The sequence below is a fragment of the Mixophyes fleayi genome, chromosome 9 (assembly GCF_038048845.1).
Source record: "Mixophyes fleayi isolate aMixFle1 chromosome 9, aMixFle1.hap1, whole genome shotgun sequence".
NCBI classification, from domain to species: Eukaryota; Metazoa; Chordata; class Amphibia; order Anura; family Limnodynastidae; genus Mixophyes; species Mixophyes fleayi.
Genome location: NC_134410.1, coordinates 101,713,079 through 101,727,503, shown reverse-complemented (window position 1 = coordinate 101,727,503; position 14,425 = coordinate 101,713,079). Strand labels below are relative to the sequence as shown.

The window sequence follows — 14,425 nt, the reverse complement described above, 5'->3', positions numbered from 1 at the left end:
ACATTTCGGCTGATCAGTGTGTATATATATATATACACATATATACATACATACATACATACATACATACATACATACACACACACACACACACACACACACACACACTGTGGCTCTGCCATTAATTCCACCATACTGTTGGGAGGTATACCTAGATGAGATCTCCCGGCCTTCATATTCATGGGTTTTACTGCTTATCCTTCTGATACATAGGAGACTTACCACAGAAAAATAATGTCTGGCTCTGGCATCAGATAATTAGCAGGCCCTGGTGGGCTGAGTAGAAGAAGTTAATTTTCGTCAGAATAGAATATGATACAATGTCAATATTCTTGGTGATAGATAATGCAGTCTCTATTGTAACTTTCAAGAATAGTAGAATACAGGCATGGGAGATATCATCTGAAACAGTCCTGAATTACTGTTCTCCCAGTGAGGGCTAGTTCCTATCATTTTGAGAACTGTGACTAAAGTATATACTAAATAATATTATCAACAAATCTGTCCTGTGCTGTTCCTACACTGCCCTGGCATTCTCCAACTCATTACATTTTTTAGCAACGGTCCTCATTATAGGAAGAGGCACTTTTTGATCATGTCTGTGTGCATGATATGATCACCAAGGGGCAGCAATTATTTATGTCCTTTCTGGATTCCTGAGCTGTCTGGATAACAGGTCTCAGAATAGGAAATCCTTCACTCAAATCTCAAAGATGCATATATTCACTTATTTAAAACACTGATCTTCAGATATATATACACTAGTGCAATACATTCCATTTACAGATATATCCCCTACTTCACACTACCATAATGCATTAACTTTCTTTGGTATGTATAGGTGTGATACATCCTGTTATATGTGATTTATTTACATATCAGCATCTGATTTGTAATATAAATATGCATTACAATATAATTGTTGGGCTGCCCTAACAATGCAAGATGAAAGCAGACCACACATATTGGAATTTTAAACTTACTTACAATTAATTACATATCCTTCAGGGATTTAAAGTACAATACAAACAACTATATATTTTTTTTTCTCCTTATTTATTATTATTGATGTATTAAGTGTGAAAATGCAAGGATTATCCTGCCATCATTTTTCTATTAACATAAATATACAGGGGTTTACTGAATACAGAATACTTTGATGTGCAGATCATTAAAATTAAACAAGACTTGCAAGCGAGTGTGATACACCTAACAAATGGAACACATAACGAGTATTCTGATGAACACCTTTGCATCTTTCCACTAGATATGGGCTCCTTGGACCTCTTTTCCCAGTTAACCTTCGATTAATCTCTAATTCAGTAATTAGTCATCGTCCTATTTTGATCAAAATAGTCACCTCTACTCCCTTCTTACTCCCATTTTAGTCCTTACCTGTGAGGTTCTCCCCTCCCTCCCCTTTATCCTCTCCCTAAACCCACGTTTTGTTCCCCTTCTATGTCACTCTGATAAAATTTGCATCACCGGATTTGTTTTGTTACCAAACTATAAATTTGGTTTCCTGTCATCTTAATATTACTAGTACTTCATAGATGAAAAGGGAATTATTTGTACACTTTTCTGGTGACATTAATTGCTGAATGCATGCAAACTTTACAGTGATCTAAAAAAATCAACAGGCGTTGTATCAAAACGAGCTAACCAAGTGTGTCAAAATGAAAGCATAGTTGTCAACTGTTTCGGATTTGCAAGGACTGTTTTGAAAATTTTGTCCTTGAAAATATCTATTTTTTTTCATACTGAACAGGTATGACAAGTCCCACTATTATTCACTCTGTGAGATTATGGATTCCTAATGAATGCCCAGACTACATAAACTAAAAATGGATGCCTGAACCTTGTGGGGGCAATGGATGCATTTAAAAGTCTTGTAGCACTTTTCCAGAGTAATGCATTGGGTCTCTTCAAGCTTTTACTCAATTACTGGCCAATGTGCAATAAAGATGACTTTCTAATAAATCATTAAGACTATAAGGGGCATATTCAATTGTTGACGTTATAGCCAAAAATCTCGCAGCGCACGCACTATTAACATCATTATGGTAATAGTGCGCGTAAATAATGTTATTACGGTAGTTTTCTCGCTGGATTCAGCTTACTATTCCCGTAATATCGTTAATAGTTTTAACGCCGTGGGGAATTCAAACAATTGAATACCCCCCTAAAAATAATATACCTTTTGCTAACAAATCTAATGTTTAATTTTACACTGTGCTGCCTATAAAACGTTAGCAAAGTTGCATCACAATTTCACAAAAAATTATTTTTGAGGCAGAATAGGTCTTACAATATAGTTCTTCTGTTCTGATCTTGCTCTGTCTTTCCATAGAATGTCATTCTCATTGTTAGAGCCAGTACTGGTACCCCTGGCAAAAGTTGGCGAATGCTCCATGAAGCCCATTTGCTACTCTGAAGCCATTTCTACGAATGCACCATACACAAGTGGGCTGGCAGGATGCACCAGTAAGCACCCTCCTTCTGTGCTTACCAAGCTTACAGTGTTCCGCCAGACCTGCTCAATGTACCTTCCCCCTCCTCTGTAAGCTCTCCTCTGTAAGCTCTCCTCTGTAAGCTCTAGTGAGCAGGGCCCTCTTCCCTCCTGTTCTCATTACCTATAATTTTTGCCCACCAGCTACACTGCGCACCTCCTCCTTGGGCTCTCTGCCCAATGACTCCACTCCTCCATTGTCTTTGCATCCCTTTCAGTGGCTCTGAACCTGTTAGTTGCAGCCACGCTGCTGGGCATTGGTTTCAGCCTCCGCTGAATATAACCCTTGCATTCCAGTAGCTGTGTTATGAGTTGTAGTACCATTTGTTTACTGCATTGTACTGTTATACTATGTACTGTCTTATTGTTTACCCTGTGTACAGCGCTGCGGATCTCAAGTGGCACCCTATAAAGGTTAACAATAATAACAAAAATAATAATTAACACATCCTTAGATACTAGGAGGCAAAACCTTTATTGCTGGGTGCCGATTACACGATTACACTGTATTTGTACATTTACATTTTGATCAATTTCTAGACTGTGAAAAATAGAGGTTAATTCATTACACTTGAGGCCAAATGCCCCACAAAAAAAAAACGCAAAATTTTGCACTGAAATCAGAAGTAGGAGAATAGTTTTTTGAACAGTTTCAAAAAGGTCACTAAAAGCGAACTAAACATTATTGTAGTAATCTAAACTTTTGTGTAAAAAAACTAAAAAATAAGAATGATCATGTTTAAAAAACATGGGTCATCATTAAAGAATAATAGAGTAACTATAGTACCAACAACAGAAGGAAAGTAGATAATTAACATTTAATATATAATGTACCACTTTCTGCAAATTATAAAAACAGAAGTAGTCAACAAGGAGAGATAGATAGATAGATAGATAGATAGATAGATAATGTTGGAGACATTAATAAAACCGTCTATTGATGTGTATTACAATGCAATTATGTCCGCTTTATTTTGGGTCTTTTTTTTTAGAGAATAAACAGTATTCAGAAGAGAATACATTTTCTTTGTGGAATTATTTGTTAAATTAAATCTCTCTCATTTGCACTACTGGGGACTTAAAACATTCATGCAGTTGTCTCTAGCGATCAGAATTTACAATTAGTGGGCTGTCACTCAACTGGGAGGCCTGGAAAGTTTATTAGATGTCATGTGCCGTCTGTGGCTGTCTCCCTAAGGAACCTCCGTGCATCCACGTTGGACGCTGATGAACGAGTGAGCGATCTGCCTGCTGGAGCAATGATCACTTTGTGTTATGTTAGTGGTAACTCAAAGCTCAGGATGGCAGTACAAGCTTGTAAAAGATTAAGGATTTTTACACTGTACGACCAGAATTCCAACAAGATGTACACGGTTACTTTGCAGCATCAAATCTAATCTGTAAATCCTAACATATTGCATATCAGCTTTCTTTTTATGTGGTGCTAAGAGTGCTTCACAGTAAACATTTCTAAGCAGCCACACTTAATCTGTGGCCTAGCATGGGGATAAAGAGCCAGAGTTACACCTGTTTACTACAAACACTATTGCACTAACTCGTTGTAGTCATTTACCTACAATTATGCAGGAAGTATCTAAGGCATAGAGTCATTAGGTATTTACAGGGAAGAAATGTTTTAAATGAAGCCAAGAAACAGTCTTTACTAGTCGTTATTCTTTTAAGCTGAATTCCAGTACAACTATAGAAATGGGAGGAGGGGGGTGGGGAGTAATTTTAACAAAATATTGTTGTTTTCTAAAAAAAAAAAAAAAAACACAAATATCTTGGTATTCCATTGTTGTGACTTATCTTTCCTTGGCTTTACTATAAACAATATTATAATATTTTCAAACACCTAGTTCATTATATGTTTACTCTTAGGAGCATATTCAATTCTTTAGTTTCCCTGCAGCGTTAAAACTATTACCGTTATTACGGTAATAGTAAGCTGGATTACAGCTCGCGCCTTAGGGTGCTGCGAGCTCAAATCCATCTAGAAAACTACCGTAATAACAGCATTTACGCGCACTATTACCATAATGACGGTAATAGTGTGCGCCGTGAGATTTTTTGGCTATAACGCCAACAATTGAATATGTCCCATAGATTTTAAAATCAGAGTTTATTTTTAGCATCAGTGATTGGAGCCATGGACAGACAGATCAGCATTTCCCTGCATGTTGACTATTATAACAAGCAGTGGTTCGTTTTGACAGCCAAATACTAAAACTTTTCATGTGAAAACTGCACTTCGATCTTGATCACTGCCCCTTAACAAATTCATTAACAGCAGCTGGCAAGCACTGTATAAAAGTTATACCTCCATGTTGGTGGGCAGGAAAGGCTAGTTTGCCACATCATGGCATAGCATCTAGTTTCTGGTCTTTACAGTACATGTTCCATAATGCTCTGAGCTCTATACAAGGCTCCCACAGGCACCAAGTAGGAGTAATGCAGGCACAGACAACTGATACTGCCTGTCTGAAAGCACCAAGCTGTTTTCAGACCTCAAGCTCTGGGGACAGCTGCATGCCATGTGAACACCAGAGACAACCAGTAATCAATGGAGAGTCTAAGTCTAAAAACAGTGGGTAGGACATGTTATTTCCTCCACATAAGAGCTAAATAGCAAAAAACAAACAAACAAAAAACCGCTACTACTACTAATGTTGATGGATTTCTGTTTGATGGCTTTCTCCCATCATTGAATTATAACATATTATAGCCAACATTTACAATCTTAAAATGTAGCACCCACTATTTCTCATGCACTAAAGTAACCTACCAGTACCACAGATTGCATTGGTAAAAGCACAACAATTGAATGTCTACACAATAGTTTACATGCATTTTCACCATTTGCCCAGCACTTATGTACAACAAGCTCTAAAGCTCAGATCATGTTTACAATGCTAAATTATTTCTGTGAAAACAAGTACAAAAAGGTGAAAACACATAAAATCAATGTAGAGTAACTAAAGATGATTTAAGTACAATAAAGATTATTATTATTAATTTTTATTTATAAGGCGCCACAAGGCGTCCACAGCGCCGTACAGAGACAAACAAATTACAATACAATGGGAGACAGTACAGTAAACAGTAAGCACAGCAACTCAGTAAGCTCAATGCACAGCTAGAGAGGGTGGGGAAGGGGGAGGGAGGATCCGCAAACGACGGGCCCAAGAAGGAGGGCGCGGAAGACAGGGAGACCCCCAGGAGGGGGGAGGAGGGAGCGAGAGTGGACGTGGGGTGGAGGACCCTCGAGGAGGAGGGCTAAGTAGCTGGGGAGCAGAGTTAGATGTGGTGGAAACAGGAGGAGAGATGGCCCTGCTCAGAGGAGCGTACAATCTAAGGGGAGGGGTGGACAGAAAGAGAGATGCAGGGGAGAGAGGGAGAGTAGGGGGACGGAGGCAGAAGATAAGGTAGGAAGTTAAGTGGGAGACAGAAAGGCTTTAAGAAAAAGGTGGGTTTTTAGGGCCCGTTTGAAACTGGACAGATTAGGGGAAGTTCTGATGGAGGGAGGGAGCTTGTTCCAGTGGAGGGGGGCAGCGCGGGCGAAGTCTTGGATACGCACGTGGGAGGAGGTTATAAGGGGGGAAGAGAGGCGACGGTCAGAGGCAAAACGGAGAGGGCGGGATGGAGCATGAATAGAGAGGAGGGTGGAAATGTAGGGCGAAGTGGAGTTGGCGAGGGCCTTGTAGGTGAGTGTGAGGAGCTTAAAGAGGATTCTGAAGGGGAATGGGAGCCAGTGAAGGGCTAGGTAGAGGGGGGAGACAGAAGAGGAGCAGCGAGTAAGGAAAATAAGCCTAGTGGCAGCGTTAAGAACAGATCGAAGGGGATCGAGATGAAAGTGGGGGAGGCCAGTGAGGAGCAGGTTGCAGTAGTCCAGGCGGGAGATGATCAGAGAGTGGATAAGGCATTTGGTGGCATCTTGGGAGAGGAAGGGCCGGATGCGAGCGATGTTACGCAGCTGGAAGCGGCAGGATTTAGCAAGAAAGAGGATGTGGGGGCCAAAGGAGAGAGAGGAGTCGAGGATGACACCAAGGCAGCGAAGTTGGGGGACAGGGGAGATAGAGATGTTGTCGACAGTGATGGAGAGGTCAGAAGGGGATGAGGTATGAGAGGGAGGAAAAACTATGAGCTCAGTTTTGGCAAGGTTAAGTTTGAGGAATCGAGAGGACATCCAGGAGGAGATGGCAGAGAGGCGGACACCCTAGAGAGGAGGGAGGGAGAGAGATCAGGAGAGGAGAGGTATAGTTGAGTGTCGTCAGCGTAAAGGTGGTAGCTAAAGCCGAAGGAGCTGATGAGTTCACCCAGGGAGGAGGTGTATAGAGAGAAGAGTAAGGGTCCCAGAACAGAGCCCTGAGGGACCCCAACTGGAAGGGTGGACGGGGGGGAGAGAGACCCAGAGGTGGTGACAGAGAAGGATCGGTGAGTAAGGTAATAAGTGAACCAGGACAGGACTGGGACGGAGAGGCCGAAAGACTGGAGGGTGTGAAGGAGCAGGGGGTGGTCAACGGTGTCAAAGGCTGCAGAGAGGTCAAGGAGGATGAGAAGGGAGAAGTGGCCCCTGGCTTTAGCAGAGAGGAGGTCATTGGTGACTTTAGCCAGGGCAGTTTCAGTGGAGTGGAGGGGGCGGAAACCAGACTGGAGAGGATCAAGGAGGGAGTATTCAGAAAGGTAGGAGGTGAGACGGCTGCAGACGAGCCTCTCGAGAATTTTGGAGGCAAAAGGGAGAAGAGATATGGGGCGATAGTTCGAGAGAGAAGTCGGGTCGAGATTAGGTTTCTATATAAGATAAGATATCTATGTAAAATTGAAAAATTAAAAAGGGTACCTTCGAATGCAAAGAATGTAAAATAGAAGAAACAGGATAATATAAATGACCAAGTTCAAACATCAAATAGATAAAAACTAAAATGTAAAATGTTTTAAAAGTGGCGGTAGGGGACTGCCCGATATCAAGCTATATTATCTGGCTTCCCATTTCTCCCAAATTGTTGCATCATATGCCCTCCTCTATAGTTTACATTTTTACCTTCTTTCTGATCACACTCCTGCATCAACCTTTGTGGTCTTCCCTTCCCTTTCCCTCCTAATTTTCCTCCACAATGCCCCCATTATAGTTTTTGCATCTTTGTCTCTTACAGTTACACGAAAGCAAAAAATTAAAATATGGTCAATATATGTTTCAAGCTGCCGAAGGATGTCTTCTCTGGACTCCATTACAATGTTAATGTCCTTCCATGTATACATTGTAAACTCTTGACTTTGTATTGTATACACCTTTTGTTGACTGACCATTCAAAATAAAGAATTTAAAAAACAAACAAAAAAAACAAACAAAAAAACAAGTGTTAATAATTATTTAAACCAGTATAATATTTTGCGGGTTTCGACGATTATTTCCTGGCATTATGACTTCACCTGGTTATATATAGAATATAGATAGAAATTGTACATTGAGTTTTTGCACACAAAAAAATACAGTGAAATCACAAAGGAGTTAATAAGAAAAATAGAATAAATAGGCTTCTGGGTTCCCAAGCAAACATTTTCTTTCTCATGAAGCATCATTAGTGTAAAAGTTAAAAGCACAAACAGAGCAGTGGGAGAAGCTTCCACTGTTTTCCATATCTCCCACAGAGCTGCTTCCTTAGTAACTTAATTATAAAATGTGATGAGGCATCAGCTCGTGTAGGACAGAGTGCAGTGCGGACTCCATCACTGGAGGATAAGGAGCTACAGGCTCAAGGAATCCCGTGGCGTCTGTTTGACTTACGTGTCTTCTCTCGGTTGTGTTCATATTACTTTACACAGCAATTAAACTCGTTAAAAGAGCACACAATTAAAAGCATATCTGTCCAAATGATTGCACCTGTTTGTCATATAAAGGTTCACATAACTTTACTAAATGCATCAGCTGCAGGAAGCAGTATACCCACAGGTACTGAGGACAAGTATAAAACCATTTTCTTATCATTCAGCCTCCAGAAAAGCAGGAAATAACAGGCTCACCCAGAGCGGTATATAATCACCTATATCTAATCTGCTGCCCTATTTTCATTACAAATTGTTCTACTTTTAGGTATGATGTATAGATTGCTGCAGATACATTCCTCATTTGCAGCCCAAGTCTTTGATTCCTGCTTCGTTCCTAAATTTATATTATTCAACATGCAAGTTATTAAGTATTTGAAAACTTGTTTTAGTTGGATATGTAAGCTTTGATTTTGAAGGATTTGTGTCCGAAAGTATGCAAGTTGTGTGTATGTCCACGAACGAATAAAAAAAAAGCGCCTCTTTTTATAACAAACAATATACCTTAAGTCACTTAAAATGCTAGGAGGCATTTCGATCTGTGCATTGAAATACATATACTTGAAGTAAACACAGCTCTATCCAAACAAACTGTAATAAACAAACATGGGGCAAACAATTGGACTAAGGGATAGATTTATCAAACCTTCTAAAAAGGAAAAGTGGAGGTGTTGCTCATAGCAACCAATCAGATTCTAGCTATCATTTATCTAGAACATTCCAGAGCAATACCTCCACTTTTCCTCTATAGAAGGTTTGATAAATCTACCCCCAAATGATTGTGCTTTTGTCAACATTCTGCTTTCCTATAACTTTACAGGACTGGGGTATTAGACCAAGTCACAAATCAATTGGCACTGCAAGCATTTATACTTTATGCGTTGTGTAACATGACAAGTTAAGTTAATTTGTGTTTGTGCCTCTAAGAGATGGCTACAAAGCATTGCTTTACCCTTACATTATATAACTAATTTCCATCCAATCAGACAACTACAAGAAAGCATATTACGCTGGAAGATGCACTGGATTATTTTTCCTCCAGAAATAATTATTTTATTCTTGCGAATAAACAAGAATAGGTTTGTATATTCTCATTATTTCCATATTTTCAGGAACAAGTTTTTATTCTGGTCACAACACCAAACGATCAGCTCATTGCCAGAAAAGGTTTTAAAATTCTTTAGCACTGGAGCACAGACCAGTTACGCACTTTTCACATGGGCATGATAAGATACGTGGCTTGGCTACATATGGAATTATGCACGCTGAATCGATCCCATACTATATGAATGAGAGGCTTTAATGCAGTGTTGGCTATCCTGTGACACTCCAGGTGTTGTGAAACTACAAGTCCCAGCATGCTTTAATAATATATAGCAGCTTATTGCTGAACTGGTATGCAGTTACGTGTAGTTTCACAACACTTTGAGTGTCAAAGGTTAGCCAACACTGCTTTAATGGAAACAGAGAAAGTAGATATTCCCCAATTACACATTTAGTAAATGCAATTAGCAAAGGAGAATTCAGATGAATGATCAATAAATCTAGTGCAGTGGTTTCAAACCTGTTTATACGAATACACCTACTAAATGATGATCAGTTACTCACACACATATGCTAAAATAACGTAGTTAAAAAACTACACTTGAATATACTTATTAAAAAAAAAACAAAAAAAAAACAGGCAACATCTGTTCAGTAGCAATTTAAATAAAGGTCACATATAATTCCCAAACCTTTTAAAAGGCATACCACGCTCTCCCCCAGTGCATTTTTGTCATCCAGACTGGCACTGTGTCCTGGCACAATAATTGGGGTTATCAGCGGTAATTCTTTCATAATAAAAGTGCAGTTAGCTGCCATTTTGAACATAGATTGTTGCACTTTAGGAGGAGAAAAAAAAACAACAACTCAGACTCACCAGCAGTAGTCCAACAGGTGTGGAGGAAGAACGGGAATGTAAACATGTTGCCAGTACATTGGGAACAACATGGCAGACGATCCATGGATGCAGGCAGTAAGCTGCGGGATACAGAGATTTTAGAATAAATAACAATATCATGAAATAATGAATAAAGCCGCTCCATTCGACCCGGGATGTGTCGAGCCCTTCAGCTGCTTGAGCTGAGCCCTTCCAGAAACTTACATATACATTTCTATTAGTGTAATGTACAATATAAATAGCATATTCCTCAGTATGCATAAACAAGCTAGAAACTACCGATTCTGCAGCGAGACAATTAGCATTCTTTAATAAGACTACTACCACGCAGATTGGAAGCTACATTTCTAGGTGGCTAATTGCCTCTCTGAAAAGATTGGGTTGTCAATTTCAGCATTACAAGTGTCTATGTAACAGCACCAATAAGAGTCAACTTGGATCAACTTGAGTAAACTTGGAAGCAGCAATACAGACTCATTTCTCAATGTCACAGAGACAATTTTAGGTGGCTGTGAAACAAGGATAGGAAATAGCTGTTTCAAGATTACATAATACTAGAATTTGAGCGGAGACCTTAGCGTTACAATCATATCTTACAGCCTATAAGTCAACTGCATCTCTTAGCAGCTGTCTACAAATTAGTGTATTCAGCTATGATCATCTAATTACTTAATAGCACACAGCAGAAACAGGACAGAAAAAAATGACAACAATTATGATATTAGGCAACCACACTGCAGCACTCTGGTAACGCAAATTATATGATGTAGTAATTATATAGAAATAGGAGAAGATTCCATAAGCAATACAGCAGGGATTCAATTGCAAGATTAACCCTGCCTGTATTCTTCCTTCTAAATTAGACCCATTGCTGTTGCTCGGTTGAGGAATAATGAACTACCACGCTCAGATAATTGTGCCACTCTATTGACAAATTATCATGATAAATGTACATACTCTTGTTTAAATCAGGAACATTAGCAGTACTAACACTATAAAACAGAGATGCACAACCTGTAGGTCAGAACCCCAAGTGGGGTCACAGAATGTGGTTGTTGGGGATCCCTGATTATTAGACATGTAATACATTTCTATCATTGGGGCTCAGAACAAAGGCACGTTGACGCACTGTTTCTTATAGTCAAACAAAGTTTGATCTATATGAGCCATGCTGAAAAGCTCTTTCATTTGTGTTTTTATCCCACGCTTATGAAAATGGGAAGAATAGACATCCTATTCTAATTCTGAAAATGAATTTCTGTGACATACTTCTAGTATAGGGTGTGTGTCTTTCTCGATTTCCTTGGATCTGTGTTAGATCAGTGAAATGACAAATTAAGCAAACAGTTTATGTGTGTGTGTTTTTTCACTCACAATAGAAGGAGCTTCATCATCTGGGTATGCTTGGGAGGCTTCCAGCTACAAGGTCTTGCCTTCTGCTAAGCACAGTTTGAGATAAAATAATGCAACTTATTCTTTCTGATGGAATATGTATATCTGCCATCTCCGGCAGCTCATCAGGCTCTTCCCCGCATGCTTCATTAGCACAACAGGAGAAAGCGGAGCATACACCGTCAAACTGGACAATAATGCACACTACCATTTTGTCACTGTCCAACTAGTTTAATGGAGAGAGAACACCCTCAGACATTTACATGTTCTTTGTCAATAATGAGAAATAGGTGCAAGATATTTCATGTGGCGCGGGATAAATCTAATTAACTGTACATGTGTTATCTATTAAGAAATTAAGGAAAGTGAACAAAACAAAAAATCCAGGTCTCAAGATGATCAAACCAATTTTCAGACAGGGCTGAGTACAGAATGAAAGAAAAATATGCAACAGTGTATAAGTGTCCAAAAAGTCAACTGTAAACCATGGATAAAAAACAATATTTTTAATACAATTGCATAATGGCCAGAAATAATTAGGCACACTAGAATTGGATAAACGCAGACAAGACAATATTTCTGGCCACCATTGGAACTTTTTGATAGCTCTGTGTCTTTTGCATAGGAGGGGGGGGGGGGGGGGCGGGTTACAACAAATAGTTTACAAGCACAGGGGGCGTGCACAGACACACAACTGGTATTTTGGCATACATCCAGACATCCAGCAAGCAATTTAATTCAGCTCAAGACTCCATTGGTATGTATGTGGCCATGGTTTGACCAGTTACCTGGTCATTCAGCCCCAATGGCAAAATGAGTAGATTTGTGCAGTTCCATACACCATGCATGTGCCAAAAATATGCACAGGGCAAAAGACTACGAATAGAACTCCCTGTTCATTAAAAATATATATATTTATATGGGACTAAAACTGCACAGAAACATTTCAGCTAATATCAGGTTAGTGTCTTTCACCAACTTTTAAAGGAATAATACGTAATTGAGGAATTTATAAGGCCAACAGACACTATCAGCCGACTATTAATCTTCTTAGGGGACCCACTATTATCATGTTTATAGAATATGTTGGAAACAAATTGAGGACCAGCCAGAGGTTGCCCATTATGAAGCAGAATAGTTTGTTTTACTGCCACATACAAGACTCATGACTTTAATACATAGTTACATCTCCCATTATCCTTCATGATGTAGGTTGTGTTGGACGTTATGAACACAGATAAAGGACCACTTGACCTGTATATATCTATTCTGTACAACTTCACAGTACTTAACTTCTGACCTCCCTTTATCGGGGGCACACATTGACAGGCTTAAATTCCTGTAGAACACAAGAAAGTTGCCCTATGCTTTAACTTAAAGGATGACTGTGATAACATACATCTGTACCCGGATCATTTTTCACTAGAAGTAGTGCTAAACACCACTTTCATCCTGCTGCTCTACAAATGTAAAGACAAATCCAATCTGAAAAATTACCAGTTTCCTAATAATCCGTCATTTGTAATTTTAAAACCCTACCACACTAGCAATTTTTCATTCAGCTAAATGACATATTGTTTAGTGTTTAAAGCACAACATTCAAAACATTATGAATGGATTCTGCCAAAAGTTGTCTGTGTGAGACAACTTGAAAGGCATTAATTACCTTACTGAATGGAGGTTACTCTCCTCTGTTGTAGCAAGTGCAACAAAACACACTGCTATGTGACACTGAAACATTACGTGCAACTATTAAAGTGGCATCCCAATTAACTATTGCTCCATGAAAGAGGGCAATGTTTCAGACACCTGTGCGTTTGAACGTATTAAGAAATTCAATCAGGAAGATGACAAGAAGATGATCTTTGCATTAAATTAAAGCTGAAATATACTAAGAATGAAAAATGTTCTAAATTAAAAGCAGAATATATTTAACAAGCTGCTAAAGATACTTAATTAATGTTTTAAGTATAACCTCTGTTGGCCTACCACTGGGACAGCAATGAAGGACTGTTTTATTCTTATACTATATCATAATATTTCAAATGGTCAAATCTGGATACATAGTAACATTATTATAAATAGTAACACTTTCATTGGGTTTTAAATGTAAAGAAAGAACTGTTGCCAAACTTCACACAAATGATAAAAAGATCTTACTGTTTAATCCTAAAACAACTAATTGAGGAGGGAAGGATCATAAGGACATGCATTTTTTGGAACCCACTGTAATAGTTATCTGCACAATAGTTTCACATAATGAACAAAAAACAAGGATCTATGGCATAGGGGACGCAGATCACAAAGAGTGATTAGTAATACGTGACAGAGCTAAAATATTTCTTTACCCAATTACATATGTATAACCTAAAGAAGCCGTCAAATATTCTTCCTACAAATTGAAGGTTATGTAGAATAGATTTAAAAAAAAAAAACCTCTACCAGCCCTGATGCTGTTTTCTTATATAAGCATCAGATAAATCACATGTAGAAACATTCATTAAACCACTGGCATAAATGATGTATAACCACAGGAATTGTTAACAGTTGTAGAAAAATGTATTATAATTAAAAAACAAAAGAGAAAACCTAGTGGAAGATCAGAACATGACTCCGCTGCTTACATTCTTCAGTATCCGACAATAAGGTCAGGAGGACACGGCAAAGTCTAGAACTATGGTCGACATCGTGAGAGCAAAAGGCCAAAAGATCTGCAAATGAGCGTTTTTCAGAAACCGCAGAGAAAAAAAAAGATCAAA

The 14,425-nt window shown here is 38.9% G+C and overlaps 1 protein-coding gene across 6 annotated transcripts in view; it reads right to left on the bottom strand.

Annotated features, from left to right (window-relative positions):
- DENND1A (DENN domain containing 1A) overlaps positions 1–14,425 on the bottom strand; it is a 525,768-nt gene that overhangs the window by 286,702 nt on the left and 224,641 nt on the right. For all 6 annotated transcript variants that reach the window (XM_075184725.1, XM_075184728.1, XM_075184727.1 and 3 more), the window contains one exon: positions 10,254–10,354. In XM_075184725.1, coding sequence (XP_075040826.1) covers positions 10,254–10,354 — 101 coding nt within the window. The remainder of the gene's footprint in view (positions 1–10,253; positions 10,355–14,425) is intronic.